General features: G+C 36.4%; 1 protein-coding gene across 1 annotated transcript in view; it reads left to right on the top strand.

Annotated features, from left to right (window-relative positions):
• The window catches only part of LOC132564004 (uncharacterized), a 37,672-nt gene extending 17,419 nt beyond the window's left edge, over window positions 1-20,253 (top strand). The window contains exons 3-4 of the mRNA XM_060228754.1: window positions 19,654-19,815; window positions 20,105-20,253. Of these exons, the coding sequence (XP_060084737.1) occupies window positions 19,654-19,815; window positions 20,105-20,253 (311 nt within the window). The remainder of the gene's footprint in view (window positions 1-19,653; window positions 19,816-20,104) is intronic.
• Window positions 20,254-23,851: the final 3,598 nt, after the last annotated feature.

Genomic DNA, 23,851 nt, shown 5'->3' with positions numbered 1-23,851 from the left:
AGGACCATACAGGACCACACAATGTATACAGGACCACACTGTCGATCAACATCACAATACAGTCATACAGGACCACACTGTAACGATCAACCATCACAATACAGTACAGGACCACACTGTAACGATCAACCATCACAATACAGTCATACAGGACCACACTGTAGTCGATGATACAGGACCACACTGTAACGATCAACCATCACAATACAGTCATACAGGACCACAGGTACCACACTACAGTATACAGGACCACACTGAACGGTCAACCATCACAATACACATACAGGACCACACTGTAAATACAGATCAACCATCACAATACACAATACAGTCATACAGGACCACACTGTAACTGTCATACAGGACCACACTGTAACGATCAACATCACAATACAGTCATACAGGACCACACTGTAGTCTGAACGATCAACCAACACAATACAGTCATACAGGACCACACTGTAGTCTGAACAGGTCCAACGATCAACATCACAATACAGTCATACAGGACCACACTAGTAACGATCAACCAACACAATACAGTCATACAGGACCACACTGTACAACGGACAACACACTATAACGATCAACCATCACAATACAGTCATACAGGACCACACAGTAACGATCAACCATCACGATAGTCATACAGGACCACACTAATGACCAACCATACCAATACAGCCATACAGGACCACACTGTAGTCTGTAACGATCAACCATCACAATACAGCCGTACAGGACCACACTATAATGATCAACCATCACAATAACAGGTGAATCAACACAATAACGACATACAGGTCACACTGTAGTCTGAACAGTGAATCAACACAATGACCTCATACAGTGCCACACTGTAGTCTGAACGGTGAATCATCACAAAAACGACGTACAGGGAAACAATGTAGTCTGAACGGTGAATCAACACAATAACGACATACATTGTCATACTGTAGTCTGAACGGTGAATCAACACAATGACATCATACAGGGCAACAATGTAGTCTGAACGGTGAATCAACACAATAACGACATTCGGAGCCACACTGTTGTGTGAACGATCTACCAACACAATAACGACATACAGTTGAAATTGTAGTCTGAACGGTCTATCAACACAATAACGATATACAGGTCCACACTGTAGTCTAAACGCTGAATCAACACAATAAGGACATACAACGCCAAATTGTAGTCTGAACGGTGAATCAACACAATAACGACATACAGAGCCACACTGTAATCTGAACGGTGAATCAACACAATAACGACATACAGAGCCACACTGTAGTCTGAACGGTGAATCAACACAATGACGTCATACAGTATCACACTGTAGTCTGAACGGTGAATCAACACAATAACACTGATATACAACACAATAACGACACACAGAGCCACAATTGTGTTTGACAACACAATAATGTCATACAGTGCCACACTGTAGTCTGAACGGTGAATCAACACAAAAACGACGTACAGGGCAACAATGTAGTCTGAACGGTGAATCAACACAATAACGACGTACTGGGCCATACTGTTATCTGATTGGTCTATCAACATACTAAAGACATACAGAGCCACACTGTAGTCTGAACGGTCTACCAACAAAATGTTGTCATGAAGGTCCACACTGTAGTCTGAACGGTGAATCAACACAATAACGACATACAGGTCCACACTGTAGTCTGAACGGTGAATCAACACAATAACGACATACAGAGCATCACTGTAGTCTGAACGGTGAATCAACACAATAACGACATACAGGTGAAACTGTAGTCTGAACGTTGTATCAACACAGGGACGTCATACAGGGCCACACTGTAGTCTGAACGGTCTATCAACACAATAACGACATACAGGGCCACAATGTAGTCTGAACAGTGAATCAACATAATAACGAAATACAGACACTGTAATCTGAACGGTGAATAATAGATGCCACACTGTAGTCTGAATGCCACACTGCACACTGTAGTATGAACGGTCTATCAACACAATAACGATATACAGGACAACACTGTAGTCTGAACGGTGAATCAACACAATAACGACATACAGGTCACACTGTAGTCTGAACGGTGAATCAACACAATGACGTTATACAGGGCCACAATGTAGTCTGAACGGTGAATCAACACAATAACGACATACAGGGCCACACTGTAGTCTGAACGGTGAATCAACACAATAACGACATACAGGTCACACTGTAGTCTGAACGGTTAATCAACACAATAACTACATACAGGGCTACACTGTAGTCTGAACGATGAATCAACACAATAACGACATACAGGTCACACTGTAGTCTTAACGGTCTATCAAAATAATGATGTCATACAGGGCCACACTGTAGTCTGATCGGTCTATCAACACAATAACGACATACAAGGCCACACTGTAGTCTGTACGGTTAATCAACACAATGACGTCATACAGGGCCACACTGTAGTCTGAACGGTCTATCAACACAATAACGACATACAGGACAACACTGTAGTCTGAACGGTCATCAACACAATAAGGACATCAGTGTCACACTGTAGTCTGAACGGTCTATCAATACAATGACGTCATTCAGGGCCACACTGTAGTCTGAACGGTGAATCTACACAATAACGACATAGTCACTGAGTCGAACGGTGAATCAACACAATAACGACATACAGGCCACACTGTAGTCTGAACGGTGAATCTACAAAATAACGACATACAGGGCCACACTGTAGTCTGAACGGTCTATCAACACAATGATGTCATACAGGGCCACGATGTAATCTGAACGGTGAATCAACACAATAACGACATACAGGGCCACACTGTAGTCTGAACGGTCTATCAACACAATGATGTCATACAGGGCCACACTGTAATCTGAACGGTGAATCAACACAATAACGACATACAGGGCCACAATGTAGTCTGAACGGTGAATCAACACAATAACGACATACTGGGCCACACTGTAATCTGATTGGTCTATGAACACACTAACGACATATAGAGCCACACTGTAGCCTGAGCGGTCTACCAACACAATAACGACATAATGGTGAAACTGTAGTCTGAACGGTGAATCAACACAATAACGACATACAGGTCCACACTGTAGTCTGAACGGTGAATCTACACAATAACGACATACAGGGCCACACTGTATTCTGAACGGTGAATCTACACAATAACGACCTACAGAACCACACTGTAATCTGATAGGTATATGAACACAATAACGACATACAGAGCCATACTGTAGTCTGAACGGTGAATCAAAACAATAACGACATAGAGGACCACACCGTAGTGTGAATCAACACAACAACGATATACAGAGCCATAATTGTGTTTGACAACACAATAATGTCATATAGTGCCACACTTTAGTCTGAACGGTGAATCAACACAAATACGACATACTTTGCCACACTGTAGTCTGAACGGTGAATCAACACAATGACGTTATACAGTGTCACACTGTAGTCTGAACGGTCTATCAACACAATAACAACATAAAGAGCCACACTGTATTCTGAACGGTCTGTTAACAAACAACGACATACAGGCCACACTGTAGTCTTAACGGTCTATCAACACAATAACGACATACAGGGCCACACTGTAGTCTGAACGGTCTATCAACACAATGATGTCATACAGGGCCACACTGTAATCTGAACGGTGAATCAACACAATAACGACATATAGGGCCACAATGTAGTTTGAATTGTGAATCAACACAATAACGACATACTTGTCCACACTGTAATCTGATTGGTCTATCAACATACTAACGACATATAGAGCCACACTGTAGCCTGAGCGGTCTACCAACACAATAACGACATACAGTTGAAATTGTAGTCTGAACGGTCTATCAACACAATAACGATATACAGGTCCACACTGTAGTCTAGACGGTGAATCTACACAATAACGACATGCAGGGCCACACTGTATTCTGAACGGTGAATCTACACAATAACGACCTACAGAACCACACTGTAATCTGATAGGTATATCAACATAATAACGACATACAGAGCCACACTGTAGTCTGAACGGTGAATCAAAACAATAACGACATAGAGGACCACACTGTAGTGTGAACGGTGAATCAACACAACAACGACATACAGAGCCATAATTGTGTTTGACAACACAATAATGTCATATAGTGCCACACTTTAGTCTGAACGGTGAATCAACACAAATACAACATACTTTGCCACACTGTAGTCTGAACGGTGAATCAACACAATGACGTTATACAGTGTCACACTGTAGTCTGAACGGTGAATCAACACAATAACGACATACAGGTCAAACTCTAGTCTTTACGGTCTATCAACACAATAATGTCAGACAGGGCCACACTGTAGTCTGATCGGTCTGTAAACAAACAACGACATACAGGCCACAATGTAGTCTGAACGGTGAATCAACACAATAACGACATACAGGGCCACACTGTAGTCTGAACGGTGAATCAACACAATAACGACATACAGGTCACACTGTAGTCTTAACGGTCTATCAACACAATGACCTCATACCGGACCACACTGTTGTCTGATCGGTCTATCAACACAATAACGACATACAAGGCCACACTGTAATCTGAACGGTGAATCAAAACAATAACGATATAGAGGACCACACTGTAGTGTGAACGGTCTATCAACACAATAATGTCATATAGTGCCACACTTAAGTCTGAACGGTGAATCAACACAAATACGACATACTTTGCCACACTGTAGTCTGAACGGTGAATCAACACAAAAACGACCTACAGGGCCACAATGTAGTCTGAACGGTGAATCAACACAATGACGTTATACAGTGCCACAATGTAGTCTGAACGTTGAATCAACACAATAACGACATCAGTGTCACACTGTAGTCTGAACGGTCTATTAACACAATGACGTCATACAGGGCCACACTGTAGTCTGAACGGTGAATCTACACAATAACGACATCAGTGTCACACTGTAGTCTGAACGGTCTATTAACACAATGACGTCATACAGGGCCACACTGTAGTCTGAACGGTGAATCTACAAAATAACGACATACAGGGTCACGCTTTAGTCTTTACGGTCTTTCAACACAATAACGACATACAGGGCCACACTGTAGTCTGAACGGTGAATCAACACAATGACGTCATACAGGGCCACACTGTAGTCTGAACGGTGAATCAACACAATAACGACATACAGGGCCACACTGTAGTCTGAACGGTGAATCAACACAATAACGACATACAGAGCCACACTGTAGTCTGTACGGTCTATCAACACAATAACGACATACAGTGTAACACGCTAGTCAATATCATAAGAAAAAAATGATAAAAGTTATGTTGATGAGCCACAAGCCTAAATTTGAAATGTGATGATTAACTTCAAATTAAGGATTATTTATCAGCAATTTGAATTATTTTTACAATTGAGGTCTTCGTAAGGTGACCAATAGCTAGGGTGAATTTAGCCTAATGTATACAAAGTTGAAATTATTGAAAGTTGTCATTAACTTTTCCCGTGGCGTTGAGATATAACACTGACCGACTTATTGTCAATTTGTGGACTGCAAAGTGAGTAGCTACCTGCTGTACGGCGTTGCGAGAGTCCGGCCTTTATCAAGATGGGATAGCCGTAGCATATTTGTAAAACCAGTTTTTGATTGCAAATGTTAAAAATTAACTCTAGACTGAATGGAAAAGAAAGCATTTATTTGTACAGTTACAGTATATTGGTAATTTGGGCGCACCAATTGTGGATAATGTTTGTCACTAATGACAGATTGTTAACATTTAGTGGTAGGTTAGGTAAAGTGTCCTAATATTTCTCTTACTTGTATACGATTACAAATAAAGAAGTTGTGTTTCTGTATCGTTTCAGCATATCATCGAAACACTAATCAAGGGCCAGACGATGGTTTTCACCAGCCATTAAAACACTCTATGATTATTCTTTAATTTACCTTTACCAACATAGGTCGATTCCTCTATCAGAACCACGGGGTCAAATCAAAAGCAGTCTAGAATAGAATGGTGTGTGAAGCAATATGACTTTTACACCTGTCTATTTTCAACACGTCCGTTTCGTTCTGACGTGTCGTTCGTATCCTTAAATAACTTGTGCACACGTTACGAAAGCATTGTTGGGAATCCAAAGTTCACGATTCCAGAAGGTCACACGGAACTAGGAATTAGCGCAGGCTCTTGTCAAGTTTATGTGTTCTCGGCTATTTGTCTTCATAAACCAAATCGTAAGAGAAAAACGGTGACCAGTACCTGTGGTACGAATCATAAGTAAACAGAACGCATGTTTCTTATCTCTAGTAAGTCATGACTTAGTCCCTTCTTAAGGTCATCTGAACTAAATCTTACAAATACTGGCGATAAAAAGCCGAGACGAGCAGACGAGACGAGACTTGTGCTAACCACTATCTATCATGAAGATCGCCTTCGCCCTTCTCGCCACACTGGGTTCGTATAACTTTCATACATACATCGATTTTGGATATCCTTTCATGAATCGGAACTGAATAACTTCAAGTTTTGCAATGAGAGTAATATTCTAGAGCTACAGTGTCAATAGATAACAGTGGACGTCTATAGCTACCAATACTTAAAGCTAACGCTGTAAGTGACCGTGTGCGGTAATTCAAGACCAGCAAGTTTTCCATATGATCATCTTTAAACGGAAGAGTGGCTGGAACTTCATTATCCACAATGCACTTACCACAGCACACAAGGAGAACTGCCGACATGTTGAATGGATTAAAAATTATTTTGACCGACATAATAACTTTTTTCACCTTTAATGTAGAAAAGAAAATCATATCAAGAGTCTTACGTCATTCAAATTAATTTAACAAACATATACGTTATTGGTTTGAAACACATGTTGACGAAAAAAGGTTTAAAAATTACTAATTTAAACCATTCAAATGTAGAGCACACCTGCTATCCAGTGTACCTGAATTCCGGATTAAGGTTCGAGAACTTTCGTCACTCTCCGTGAACGAGAATATGGTTTAAATACCATATAGATATAATATATTTATATATAGAATATGGTTTGGAACATGTCACGTCTCCTTACTGCATTGCAACTGCAAAATTTGGATGTACCTGTGTTATTTGTTTGAATTCAATTAGGGTCTATTATTTGAATGTTAGTGTTTGTCTGCAAATACAAACACTATGCATATGGTACAATGAAATGATAACTACAGTGTCTTGACAGTAAAAAAGTGTTTGTTTTATTATACAGGAAAAATGTTGGTGACTCCGTTAAGAATTTCTCATTTCTCGTTTTTAGACGGTATGAAAATCAAAGTTAAGCAATATTATGAATTGAATATCGACGTTATCTGTTAGATATCAACATAATCTGTTAGATATCAACATCATTTGTTAGATACAAACTAGATATCAACATCATCTGTTAGATATCAACATCATCTGTTAGATATCAACATCACCTGTTATCAACATCATCTGTTTGATATCAACATCATCTGTTAGATATCAACTAGATATCAACATCATATGATAGATATCAACTAGATATCAACATCATCTGTTAGATATCAACATCACCTGTTATCAACATCATCTGTTAGATATCAACATCATCTGTTATCAACATCATCTGTTAGATATCAACATCATCTGTTATCAACATCATCTGTTAGATATCAACTAGATATCAACATCATATGATAGATATCAACTAGATATCAACATAATCTGTTAGAAATCAACAAGATATCAACATCATCTGTTAGATATCAACATCATCTGTTATCAACATCATCTGTTAGATATCAACATCATGTGTTAGATATCAACATCATCTGCTAGCTATCAACATCATCTGTTAGATATCAACATCATCTGTAAGATATCAACATCATCTGTTAGATATAAACTAGATGTCAACATAAATTGTTAGATATCAACATAATCTGTTAGATATCAACATCATCTGTTAGATATAAACTAGATGTCAACATCAATTGTTAGATATCAATATCACCTGATAGATATCAAATTCATCTGCTAGATATTAACATCATCTGTTAGATATCAACATCATCGGTTAGATATCAACTAGATATCGACTTCATCTGTTAGATATCAACATCATCTGTTAGAAATAAACTAGATATCAACATCATCTGTTAGATATCAACATCATCTGTTAGCAACATCGTCTATTAGATATCAACATCGTCTGTTAGATATCAACGATATATCAACATCACCTGTTAGATATCAACATAATCTGTTAGATATCAACATCATCTGTTAGATATCAACTTCAGCTGTTAGATATCAACATCATCTGTTAGATATCAACAAAATATCAACATCACCTGTTATATACCAACATCACCTGTTAGATATCAACATTATCTGTTTTCAACAGCATCTGTTAGATATCAACATAATCTGTTAGATATCAACAGCATCTGTTAGATATCAACATCATCTGTTAGATATCAACTAGATATCAACATCATCTGTTAGATATCAACTAGATATCAACATCATCTGTTAGATATCAACATCATCTGTTAGATATCAACATCACCTGTTATATATCAACATCACCTGTTAGATATCAACATTAATTGTTTTCAACATCATCTGTTATATATCAACATAATCTGTTAGATATCAACAGCATCTGTTAGATATCAACATCATCTGTTAGATATCAACTAGATATCAACATCATCTGTTAGATATCAACATCATATGTTAGATATCAACATCATCTGTTAGATATCAACATCATCTGTTAGATATCAACATCATCTGTTAGATATCAACATCATATGTTAGATATCAACATCATATGTTAGATATCAACATCATCTGTTAGATATCAACACCATCTGTTAGATATAAACTAGATGTCAACATCGTCTGTTAGATATCAACGATATATCAACATCACCTGTTAGATATCAACAACAACTGTTTAGATATCAACATCATCTGTTAGATATCAACATCATCTGTTAGATATCAACATCGTCTGCTAGATATCAACGAGATATCAACATCACCTGTTAGATATCAACAACAACTGTTTAGATATCAACATCATTTGTTAGATATCAACATCATCTGTTAGATATCAACATCGTCTGCTAGATATCAACGAGATATCAACATCGTCTGCTAGATATCAACGAGATATCAACATCACCTGTTAGATATCAACAACAACTGTTTAGATATCAACATCATTTGTTAGATATCAACATCATCTGTTAGATATCAACATCATCTGTTAGATATCAACATCGTCTGCTAGATATCAACGAGATATCAACATCATCTGCTAGATAACAACATCATCTGTTAGATATCAAATTCATCTGTAAGATATCAACATGATCTGTTAGATATCAACATCATATGTTAGATATCAACATCGTCTGCTAGATATCAACGAGATATCAACATCATCTGTTAGATATCAACATCATCTGCTAGATATCAACATCATCTGTTAGATATAAACTAGATATCAACATCATCTGTTAGATATCAAAATCAAGTGTTAGATATCAACATCGTCTGTTAGATATCAACTAGATATCAACATCAACTGTTAGATATCAACGAGATATCAACATCATCTGTTAGATACCAACTGTTTAGATATCAACATCATTTGTAAGATATCAACATCATATGTTAGATATCAACATCATCTGTTAGATATCAGCATCGTCTGCTAGATATCAACGAGATATCAACATCATCTGTTAGATATCAACATCATCTGCTAGATATCAACATCATCTGTTAGATATCAACAATATCTGTTTTCAACATTATCTGTTAGATTTCAACATAATCTGTTAGATATCAACATCATCTGTTAGATATCAACTAGATATCAACATCATCTGTTAGATATCAACATCATCTGTTAGATATCAACAGCATCTGTTAGATATCAACATCATGTTAGATATCAACATGTTAGATATCAACATAATCTGTTAGATATCAACATGTCAACATCAATTGTTGTCAATATCACCTGATAGATATCAAATTCATCTGTTAGATATCAACATAATTTGTTATGAACATAATCTGTTAGATATCAACATCATCTGTTAGATATCAACATCATCTGTTAGATATCAACATCATCTGTTAGATATCAACATCATCTGTTAGATATCAACAACAACTGTTTAGATATCAACATCATTTGTCAACATCAAGATATCAACATGTTAGATATCATCTGTTAGATATCAACATCATGTTAGATATCAACATCATCTGTTAGATATCAACATCGTCTGCTAGTATCAACGATATCAACATGATCTGTTATATCAACATATATCTGTTAGATATCAACAACAACTGTAATCTGTTAGATATCAACATCATCTGTTAGATATCAACATCATCTGTTAGATATCAACATCATCTGTTTTCAACATCATCTGTTAGATATCAACATCAACTGTTAGATATCAACATCATCTGTTAGATATCAACATCGTCTGCTATATCAACGAGATATCAACATGATCTGTTATCAACATCATCTGTTATATATCAAGATATCAACATAAACTGTTAGATATCAGAGATATCAACATCATCTGTTAGATATCAACATCATCTGTTAGATATCAACATCATCTGTTAGATATTAACATCATGTTAGATATCAACATCATCTGTTAGATATCAACATCAACTGTTAGATATCAACATCATCTGTTAATATCAACATCTGTTTAGATATCAACATCGTCTGCTAGATATCAACGAGATATCAACATGATCTGTTATCAACATCATCTGTTAGATATCAACTAGATATCAACATAAACTGTTAGATTAGATATCAACATCATCTGTTAGATATCAACATCGTCTGCTAGATATCAACATCATCTGTTAGATATCAACAACATTATCTGTTAGATCAACATCATCTGTTAGATATCAACATCATCTGTTAGATATCAACATCATATGTTAGATATCAACATCATCTGTTAGATATCAACATCATCTGTTAGATATCAACATCATCTGTTAGATATCAACATCATCTGTTAGATATCAACATCATCTGTTAGATATCAACATCATCTGTTAGATATCAACATCATCTGTTAGATATCAACAGCATCTGTTAGATATCAACATCACCTGTTAGATATCAACATTATCTGTTTTCAACTTCATCTGTTAGATATGTTAGATATCAACATCATCTGTTACAACTGTAGATATCAACATCATCTGTTAGATATCAACATCATTGTTAGATATCAACATCATCTGTTAATATCAATCTGTTAGATATCAACATCATCTGTTAGATATCAACATATCAACATCTGTTAGATATCAACATCATCTGTTTAGATATCAACATCATCTGTTAGATATCAACATCATATGTTAGATATCAACATCATCTGTTAGATATCAACATCATCTGTTAGATATCAACATATCTGTTAGATATCAACATCACGTTAGATATCAACATCATCTGTTAGATATCAACATCATATGTTAGATATCAACATCATCTGTTAGATATCAACATCATCTGTTAGATATCAACATCATCTGTTAGATATCAACATCATCTGTTAGATATCAACATATATCAACATCATCTGTTAGATATCAACTGTTAGATATCAACATCATCTGTTAGATATCAACATCATCTGTTAGATATCAACATCAACATCTGTTAGATATCAACATATATCAACATCATGTTAGATATCAACAACAACTGTTTAGATATCAACATCATTTGTTAGATATCAACATCACCTGTTAGATATCAACATTATCTGTTTTCAACATCACCTGATAGATATCAAATTCATCTGTTATCAACATATCTGTTAGATATCTGTTAGATATCAACATCATTTGTTATGAACATAATCTGTTAGATATCAACATCATCTGTTAGATATCAACATCATCTGTTAGATATCAACATCATCTGTTAGAAATCAACTAGATATCAACATCGTCTGTTAGATATCAACGATATATCAACATCACCTGTTAGATATCAACAACAACTGTTTAGATATCAACATCATTTGTTAGATATCAACATCATCTGTTAGATATCAACATCATCTGTTTTCAACATCATCTGTTAGATATCAACATCAACTGTTAGATATCAACATCATCTGTTAGATATCAACATCGTCTGCTAGATATCAACGAGATATCAACATGATCTGTTATCAACATCATCTGTTATATATCAACTAGATATCAACATAAACTGTTAGATATCAACGAGATATCAACATAATCTGTTAGATATCAACATCATCTGTTAGATATCAACATCATCTGTTAGATATTAACATCATTTGTTAGATATCAACATCATCTGTTAGATATCAACATCAACTGTTAGATATCAACATCATCTGTTAGATATCAACATCGTCTGCTAGATATCAACGAGATATCAACATGATCTGTTATCAACATCATCTGTTAGATATCAACTAGATATCAACATAAACTGTTAGATATCAACGAGATATCAACATAATCTGTTAGATATCAACATCATCTGTTAGATATCAACATCATCTGTTAGATATCAACATCATCTGTTAGATATTAACATCATCTGTTAGATATCAACATCATCTGTTAGATATCAACATCATCTGTTAGATATCAACATTATTTGTTTCAACATCATCTGTTAGATATCAACATCATCTGTTAGATATCAACATCGTCTGCTAGATATCAACGAGATATCAACATCATCTGTTAGATAACAACATCATCTGTTAGATATCAACAATAACTGTTAGATATCAACATCAACTGTTAGATATCAACATGATGTGTTAGATATCAATATCATCTGTTAGATATAAACTAGATATCAACATCATCTGTTAGATATCAACATCATTTGTTATCAACATAATCTGCTAGATATCAACATCATCTGTTAGATATCAACTAGATATCAACATTATCTGCTTTCAACATCATCTGTTAGATATCAACATCATTTGTTATCAACATAATCTGCTAGATATCAACATCATCTGTTAGATATCAACTAGATATCAACATTATCTGTTTTCAACATCATCTGTTAGATATCAACATAATCTGTTTTCAACATCATCTGTTAGATATCAACATCAACTGTTAGATATCAACATCATCTGTTAGATATCAACATCGTCTGCTAGATATCAACGAGATATCAACATGATCTGTTATCAACATCATCTGTTATATATCAACTAGATATCAACATAAACTGTTAGATATCAACGAGATATCAACATAATCTGTTAGATATCAACATCATCTGTTAGATATCAACATCATCTGTTAGATATTAACATCATTTGTTAGATATCAACATCATCTGTTAGATATCAACATCAACTGTTAGATATCAACATCATCTGTTAGATATCAACATCGTCTGCTAGATATCAACGAGATATCAACATGATCTGTTATCAACATCATCTGTTAGATATCAACGAGATATCAACATAGCAACATCATCTGTTAGATATCAACATCATCTGTTAGATATTAACATCATCTGTTAGATATCAACATCATCTGTTAAATATCAACATCATCTGTTAGATATCAACATCATCTGTTAGATATCAACATCATCTGTTAGATATCAACATTATTTGTTTCAACATCATCTGTTAGATATCAACATCATCTGTTAGATATCAACATCGTCTGTTAGATATCAACTAGATATCAACATCAACTGTTAGATAACAACATCATCTGTTAGATATCAACAATAACTGTTAGATATCAACATCAACTGTTAGATATCAACATGATGTGTTAGATATCAATATCATCTGTTAGATATAAACTAGATATCAACATCATCTGTTAGATATCAACATCATTTGTTATCAACATAATCTGCTAGATATCAACATCATCTGTTAGATATCAATATCAACATCTGTTAGATATCAACATTATCTGCTATCAACATCATCTGTTAGATATCAACATCATTTGTTATCAACATAATCTGCTAGATATCAACATCATCTGTTAGATATCAACTAGATATCAACATCATCTGTTAGATATCAACATCATCTGTTATATCAACATAATCTGTTAGATATAACCTAGATATCAACATCAATTGTTAGATATCAACTAGATATCAACATTATAGATATCAACATCATCTGTTAGATATCAACATCATTTGTTATCAACATAATCTGCAACATCATCCGTTAGATATCAACAGCATCTGTTAGATATCAACATCACCTGTTAGATATCAACATTATCTGTTTTCAACATCATCTGTTAGATATCAACATAATCTGTTAGATATAAACTAGATGTCAACATCAATTGTTAGATAGCAATATCACCTGATAGATATCAAATTCATCTGTTAGATATCAACATCATTTGTTATGAACATAATCTGTTAGATATCAACATCATCCGTTAGATATCAACATCATTTGTTAGATATCAACATCATCTGTTAGATATCAACATCGTCTGCTAGATATCAACATTATTTGTTTCAACATCATCTGTTACATATCAACATCATCTGTTAGATATCAATATTATCTGTTAGATATCAACATCATCTGTTAGATATTAACATCATCTGTTAGATATTAACATTGTATGATAAATATCAACACTATGATAAAGGTCAGATAAAATTCTATTCCTCTTTGTTCTAGTCCCATTGATAAAGTCCCACAATAATTATGGATCTTCATTAACTGTCATCATATAGTCGAGTTGCCATTTAAATCTTTCTGTAATTCGTCTTAAGAATGAAAACACGCCTCCTTGCCACGAAACTTCAGTTAGTTACCTTACCCTGAAGGGTATTTGTTAAAGGAAGAAAGCCCTACACTAGGTATTAGATATAGGAAGAGCACCCTACACTGGGTATTAGATATAGGAAGAACGCCCTACACTGGGTATTAGATATAAGAAGAACGCCCCTACACTGGGTATTACATATAAGAAGAACGCCCTACGCTGGGTATTAGATATAGGAAGAACGCCCTACACTGGGTATTAGATATCATAACAACGCCCCTACACTGGGTATTTGATATAGGAAGAACTCTCGACGCTAGGTATTAGATATAGAAAGAACGCCCTACACTGGGTATTAGATATAAGAAGAACGCCCTACGCTGGGTATTAGATATAGGAAGAACGCCCTACACTGGGTATTAGATATAAGAAGAACGCCCGACGCTTGGTATTAGATATAAGAAGAACGCCCTACACTGGATATTATATATAGGAAGAACGCCCCAACACAGGGTATTAGATATAAGAAGAACGCCCGACGCTTGGTATTAGATATAAGAAGAACGCCCTACACTGGATATTATATATAGGAAGAACGCCCCAACACAGGGTATTAGATATAAGAAGAACGCCCTACAGGTCAGATATTACACTTATTACACTGTATGGTCCAAACACTGACTCGCCACTATTTTTATGATACTTTAATTAATACATTAGATGAATTTGGGGATGACAAATATATTGTTTGTGGTGATTTTAATTTAGTTCTGAATCCGGATCTTGATTATGATAGTAGTTATAAAAATATTAATAATTCAAAGGCCAGAGAAAAGGTTTTAGAAATCATTGAAAATTATTCTTTAGTAGATATTTATAGGGAAGTAAATCCAGATAGTAAAAGATACACATGGAGGAAAAAAAATCCTCTGAAGCAATCAAGGTTAGATTTTTTTCTTATCTCTGAAAACTTATTATCTAGTGTAAATAAGTCTTGCATTGAGCCGAGTTACAGATCAGACCACTCTTTTCCATTTCGTAATCTAAAATTTAATGAATTTAAACGTGGTAGAGGATTTTGGAAATTCAATTCTTCTTTATTGTATGATGAAGATTATTTAAAACTAATAAAACAGACCATCTTGGAAATAAAAACACAATATTGTCTTCCTATTTATAATCATAATAATATAGAGAATATCCCAGATACAGACTTACAGTTCATGATTGATGACCAGCTTTTTCTAGAAACTTTATTGATGGAAATCAGGGGCAAAACAATTTCATATTCATCTCACAGAAAAAAACAACAAAATATGGCTGAAAAAAAGTATAAGAAATGAAATACAAAACATTGAAGATCAAGACCATGTAGATACAGAGAAATTAGAGCATTTGAACAAGGAATTAGAAAAAATAAGATTAGATAGGATTAAAGGTAGCATTGTTAGATCTAGAGCGAGATGGCAAGAGGAAGGAGAAAAACCAACAAAATATTTTTTCAATCTAGAAAACAGAAATTTTACCTCCAAAATTATACCCAAGTTAGAAACAGAGGATAAGGGCACATTAACTGGACAAGATGAAATTCTTGAAGAAGTACGGTCATTTTACAAAAAATTATATGATGATGATAGAAGTGTAGAAGACGTCAATTTAAATGATCTCTTAAATAGTTGTAATGTTTTGAAATTAGACAACGCTGTTTCAGAAAGTTTAGAAGGGCAAATTACTTTGGAGGAAGCAACAATTATTTTGAAGTGTATGAAAAATAATAAAAGCCCAGGTACGGATGGTTTTACTGTTTTTTAAATGTTTTTGGAAATATCTTGGGGGGTTCATTTTAAGGTCTATTAATTTGGGTTATGAAAAAGGGAGGTTATCGTTTACACAAAGGCAGGGGGTTATAGTATGTATTCCAAAGGGAGATAAGTCTAGACAATTTCTTAAGAATTGGCGACCAATTACATTGTTGAATATAGTATATAAGATTGCATCAGGAACCATAGTTAGAAGAATTAAGAAAGTTTTAGACACATTAAGTAGTGAGGATCAGTCAGGTTTTATCTCAGGTCGTTATATTGGGGAGAACACAAGATTAGTATATGACATTATGCAACATGTAGAGGAAAAAAATATTCCCGGAATGCTGTTAATGATAGATTTTGAGAAAGCATTTGATTCCGTTTCATGGAAATTTATTGACAAGGTTTTCAAATTCTTTAATTTTGGTCCAGATATTCGTAAATGGATAAAAGTTTTTCATACTAATGTCAGTGCTTTTGTTAATCAAGGTGGTAATGTATCTTCATCCATCAATATAAGAAGGGGCTGTCGACAAGGTGATCCAATCGCGCCATATATCTTTATTCTCTGTGTTGAAATTTTGGCCATTAAACTAAAACATAACAAAAACATTAAGGGTATAAACATCAGTAATATTCCAATTCTTATCTCACAATATGCAGACGACACCTCTCTTATATTAGATGGCTCTGAAATATCATTAAAAGGATCTATTTTAGAATTGAATACTTTCACAAAATTCTCTGGTTTGAATCGAAATATTGACAAAACACAAGTGATCTGGATAGGAAGTAAAAAATATAGTGAAGATACTTTGTTACCTGACTTGAAATTACAGTGGGGAAAGGTCAAATTCACGCTTCTTGGAATTGAATTCAGTATCAATCTTCATGAAATTCCAAAATTAAACTATGATAAAAAATTAATTAAATTGAAATCTATCATTAAGATGTGGAATAGGAGATCACTGACTCCAATTGGAAAAATTCATCTTATTAAATCTTTAATGATATCACAGTTTAACCATTTATTTATGTCTTTGCCAAACCCAGACAACCTGTTCTTGAATAAGCTCAACTCCATCCTTTTTAGCTTTTTATGGAACAGTAAAACTGACAAGGTAAAGAGAGATATTGTTACCCAGAATTTTGATAACGGTGGACTTAAAATGGTAGATACAAAGTTGTTTATAGATAGTCTGAAATTAGGCTGGATTAGAAGATTACACCAGAAATTTGCTAAATGGCAAGCAACTCTTCAAACATATATTGACCTACATATGCTATCTTCCTGTGGAAGTGATTACATTCAGAAATGTAATATCTGTAGAAATAATTTCTGGAGTGATGTTTTCAAAGCCCTGTTGAGGTTCAGTGAAAGGGTGGGGGTAGAATATGTTAAGAAAAATATTTGGAAAACTCCTTTATGGTATAATAAAGATTTTTTGATAGGGAAGACAAGTATATTCTACAAGACATGGTATGATAAGGGAGTGATGATAGTTAATGATTTATTCAAAGATTTTTCTACTGGCACTTTCTACACTTTTCAAGATTTTAAGCAAATTGATAATATAAATTCAAATTTCCTTGAATACCATGGTGTAGTCTCTGTGGTTAAGTCATATTTAGCTAGATCTGACTTTGTAAGAACATGTACCTCTCATTTTTTTCCAACCATTCCAAGTAGTATTGAGTGTTTTGTAAAAAAAGGAAATGGGTCAAAAGATATATATATAATATTTTAGTAAAAAACGATACAATTCCTACTGGGAGGAAAAGATGGGAAGAAATATTAGAATTTGATGTTCGAAATTGGAGGGATATTTATAAAAATTGTTTTCGTGCAACAAAAAATACAAAACTTCAATGGTTTCAGTACAGAGTGGTTCAAAACATCTTAACAACAAATTTATATATGTTTAAAATTCGACTACTGAATAACCCACACTGTACATTCTGTAACTTAGAAAAGGAGACAATTATTCATATTATGTGGGAATGTCCAGAAGTTCAAATTTTTTTAGAAAGTGTAGAAGTTTTGCTGGAGGCTCTTTTTATTCCATTTTCCTTCAATAAAATAAGTTTTCTGTTTGGTTTCATTGCTAATAAAAATCAGTTAATCAGTAGCAAACTTGACAATGAAATCTTAATTATCATTAAATATTACATATATAAGGCAAGATGTCAACACAAAGCCTTAAGTGTATATAGTCTTATTTATTCAGTCAGGGAATTTTATACCTTTCAGAAATATATTGCCAATAGTAAAGGTGAACAGGCACAGTTAAGTTTTAATGAGGAATGGAGAAAATGGAGAAAATTATTGGAATTGGCCAATTCTTAACTTTAAATACATTTACTGTCATGTAGTATGTTTTACCGTATTTTAGTATTCTCTGTCTTTACAGTATAGCAGGCCCCTTGCTTACCCTTATAGTATTTATTTATTTATTTACCAGGTATTTTTCTTTATACTCGAGTCCGTATTGTTTCGCTGATTATTGCAATTTTTACTAACCCAGATCACCTCTTGGTTTTAGATATAGGAAGAACTCCCTACACTAGGAAGAAAATCAATATTTCAAGATATTGATCAAGACGACTTCATAGGACGCATGAACTCGATATTATCAAGACAAGTCTGATTAATATGACCGTTTGTTGTGATAAAATATTATGGCAGTTACATCCCAGCATAATGATACTATGTTTCCTGGAACCGAGACCATTTGTTAAGTGAATTAGTAATAGGGGGTACCAGAGCATATAGAGACCCTCGTAATATTCTATAAGTGATGAGGTTTACCGGAACATGCCGAGTCCCCTCCGTTACATGTATAGGTGATGGTGTTTACTGACTCGCACTGAACTCGAGACTTTGAATTTTCTTGGTTAACATTGTTACGCAATGTCAAATATTGTTTGTTTCAGTGGTTGTTGTTATCAGTGAGACGTGCCATAAAACGACCGAGACAGAGTATTCCTGTAAGTATACAACATGCCAAACAGGAAATGTGGAATGTGTGGATATCTTGGGGGTACACCTTTGCACATGCATGCTGGAGAATGTACACGGAGCTTTAAACCTGCCAGGTAAGTACTCGAATACACCACAATTCAACCCGCCGGATCTAATAACAATCAAAAGTACTTGTAAGTGATAGAAACTAAAACCTGTAAAAGCAGTTTTTATATATTTCATGCACTAATCTTATAAAGCTTTATTTTAGATTCCTCAGGATTAATGCTTTGCTGAACTGTTATCAACGTTAAGCTCAATTGCATTCTTTCATTTCAAAGTAAGCTCTAAGCTTGTTTTCCCATTTGTGTATATATTATTGTTGAACGACATGATTTAAATCAAAATTATTTTTATTTCTAGCATGCACTTTGAAATCCGATTGCAAGAATATGACTGCCTTCGTTGCAACTTGTTCGAATGAATTGTCTCAACATTGTGTCGACGGTGCCTGCAGATGCTTCGGAATTGGTCACAACCATGGTCACGGCCATGGAAATAATCAAAACTAACTAATATAAAACGATACTCTATTGATTGGATCCTTTTTCTGTGGTTTTTTCAATACACCTGTATAACGTAGCTGTCCTACCTGACGTCCATCATCAAGTCTATAATTGTTACCCATCTGTATAACGTAGCTGTCCTACCCGACGTCCATCATCAGGTCTATAATTGTTACCCATCTGTATAACGTAGCTGTCCTACCTGACGTCCATCATCAGACTGAGAGGAAATCTCAATACACTGACCAATAAGTGTACTGGTCAGTGTTACAGGTGCACAGGAATAGCTTGAGAGGAAATCTCAATACACTGACCAATTAGTGTTCTGGTCAGTGTTACAGGTGTACAGTATAGCCTGGGTGGATATTTCAATATATTCAGCAATAAGTGTATTGGTTAGTGCTACAGGTATAGCCTGAGAGGAAATCTCAATACACTGACCAATTAGTGTACTGGTCAGTGTTACAGGTATAGCCTGGGAGGATATCTCAATGCACTGATCAATTATTGTACTGGTCAGTGTTACAGGTAAAGCCTGAGAGGAAATCTCAATACACTGACCAATTAGTGTACTGGTCAGTGTTACAGGTGTACAGGTATAGCCTGAGAGGAAATCTCAATACACTGACCAATTAGTGTACTGGTCAGTGTTACAGATGTACAGGTATAGCCTGAGAGGAAATCTCAATTCACTGACCAATTAGTGTACTGGTCAGTGTTACAGGTGTACAGTTATAGCCTGAGAGGAAATCTCAATACACTGACCAATTAGTGTACTGGTCAGTGTTAAAGGAGTTGTCTAAGAGGAAATCTCAATACACTGACAAATAAGTGTACTGGTCAGTGTTACAGGGGTACAGGTATAGCCTGAGAGGAAATCTCAATTCACTGACCAATTAGTGTACTGGTCAGTGTTACAGGTATAGCCTGAGAGGAAATCTCAATACACTGACCAATTAGTGTACTGGTCAGTGTTACAGGTATAGCCTGAGAGAAAATCTCAATACACTGACCAATTAGTGTACTGGTCAGTGTTACAGGTATAGGCTGAGAGGAAATCTCAATACACTGACCAATTCGTGTACTGGTCAGTGTTACAGGTGTACAGGTATAGCCTGAGAGGAAATCTCAATTCACTGACCAATTAGTGTACTGGTCAGTGTTACAGGTATAGCCTGAGAGGAAATCTCAATACACTGACCAATTAGTGTACTGGTCAGTGTTACAGGTAAAGCCTGAGAGGAAATCTCAATACACTGACCAATTAGTGTACTGGTCAGTGTTACAGGTGTACAGGTATAGCCTGAGAGGAAATCTCAATTCACTGACCAATTAGTGTACTGGTCAGTGTTACAGGAGTAGTCTGAGAGGAAATCTCAATACACTGACCAATAAGTGTACTGGTCAGTGTTACAGGTGTACAGGTATAGCCTGAGAGGAAATCTCAATTCACTGACCAATGACTGTACCGGTCAGTGTTACAGGTATAGCCAGGGAGGAAATCTCAATACACTGACCAATTAGTGGACTGGTCAGTGTTACAGGTAAAGCCTGAGAGGAAATCTCAATACATTGACCAATTAGTGTACCGGTCAGTGTTACAGGTGTACAGGTATAGCCTGAGAGGAAATCTCAATTCAGTGACCAATTAGTGTACTCCTCAGTGTTACAGGTATAGCATCCATGAGCCATCACGGCAGGAACGCAGAGTGATCTCCCTTCCTCTAATAACCCTTATGACGTACCCCACAGAGGGGCAGCTAGGCAGATAAGGAAGAGGGGAGGATAGGGTTGGACTCCATAAAGTTATGGTAAGTATTACATCATTACATTAAAAAACCTCAATTTCATTTCAGTAATAATTACCATAACTTTAGTATGCGAATTCGTCTTACCGTAGTGGTGACTAGAAGCCAGGCAGGCCCTTCAGCACAACCAAAGTAGTAGGGAGGGAGAACAGAGTGCCAAAGTGAAGGAAGGGACCTCTCTGTTAAAGAGCAGGTGTACCCACACTCCGCCGTACGGAAAGACATGGCCCGGGGCTAACGAGGAGGCCCAGCCACTGACTATGCCACCACTAAAGGTCCCAATGAATACAGGCCTTCTGAGTGGGAAGCTAGGGATCACAGATAAAAATCTGTGAAGGTATCCCTGCCCTGCCAGAATGCTGCAGAACAGGAGTAGCCTCCTGAAAGGAGGACCCATTGAGAGAAGGGCCCAGGATGAAGCAAGGGCCCTGACCTCGTGAGACCGCGCTTTCGCTCTCGCCCGAGCCAGATCATCAAAATGCTCGTAAGCATACTATATCACCTGGCAAACCCACCTGGAAACCGACTGGGAGGAGATATCTCGTTGTCCCTGTTTGATGGGCAAAACAGACGGGATCGAGATAAAACCTAAGAGCCCGACAAGGACAAAGCAACCTATCTCGCTTCTCCGAGCTAGTCACAGCCAGGATCCTGATGGGATCGTGCGAGAACCCCGGAACCTGATTCTTCGCTAAAAACAACTCTATCCATAGCAAAGCCTCTGATTAGGGCAGAAAGAGAGGAGGACTAACCTATCTCCTTCCTGCCATAAAAAGCAAGAACTCTGGCAATAGCAGTACGATAGCCAGCAATAGTGCCAGATGCCAGATAGCGGTACCTAAACAGAGAGATTAGGAAGTCCGCAATCAAATGCAGAGGCTTCGAATGAATAAGCTTCCTTGCCGACACACCAATCACAGAAGATCATCCAATGTGACTGGTAGACGGCAGAAGAGGAAGCCCTGATTGATTGCTCAATGCAATCTGACACCTCTTGAGAAAAGCCTGCCTTGGCGTGGCTTCCAGATATAGCCTCAACGCGTGAAGGTGGAGGATCTCTGGTCAAGAGTGTGTTGTTCTCGGCCAAGGCTGGCGAAGGAGATTCGGTCTGGTGGGGAGAGCCAAGGGCTCCTCCACCAGAAACGACAAGAGCTCCTGAAACCAAGCTTGCCTCGGCCACAGAGGGGCTCTCTGAAGTAAGGAGCAGTGATGCTCCCAGAACTTCTGTAGAACCCTGCCCACCAGGTTGAAGGGAGGGAATGCATATGCATACGTCCCTTCCTATTCCAGAGAAAGGACGTCCACAGCCCACGCCTTACGGTCTGGGACCACCGGGGAACCGAAGGTTAGCAGCTGGTTGTTCAGGGAAGTGGCAAACAAGTCTATAATAGGTCTGTCCCACGCCTGACAATTCCCCTAGAAAATCAAGAGACACAGCTGCCATTCTGTCAACACCGGCTGGTGGCGCCTGGAGAGTGGCCACCAACACACTCAGCCTGCCAGAAAGATGCTTGACCGCTATGGTCAACTGCATGTCCTGGCAGAGAAGAAGGAATGTGGATGGAGAGGGCTCATAGGACATGAGACCTGGTGGCCCCTGTCTCTCCAGATACGCGACAACTGTTGTCAGTAGACACACTTTGGACTGCAGGATACCCCTATAGGACTGCAGAGCCAAATGAACAGTCTCATCTGGAGTACACTGATGTGCTCCGAGAGCTGTTCGCCAGACCACTCCCCCGAGCGGCATTGGCCATCGAGGTAAGCTCCATTCCTGTCATGAACGCGTCCATGAA

The sequence above is a fragment of the Ylistrum balloti genome, unplaced genomic scaffold, assembly GCF_031769215.1.
Source record: "Ylistrum balloti isolate Yb309-2 unplaced genomic scaffold, AGI_CSIRO_Ybal_v1 Utg371964, whole genome shotgun sequence".
NCBI classification, from domain to species: domain Eukaryota; kingdom Metazoa; phylum Mollusca; class Bivalvia; order Pectinida; family Pectinidae; genus Ylistrum; species Ylistrum balloti.
This window is presented reverse-complemented; position numbering and strand designations above follow the sequence as displayed.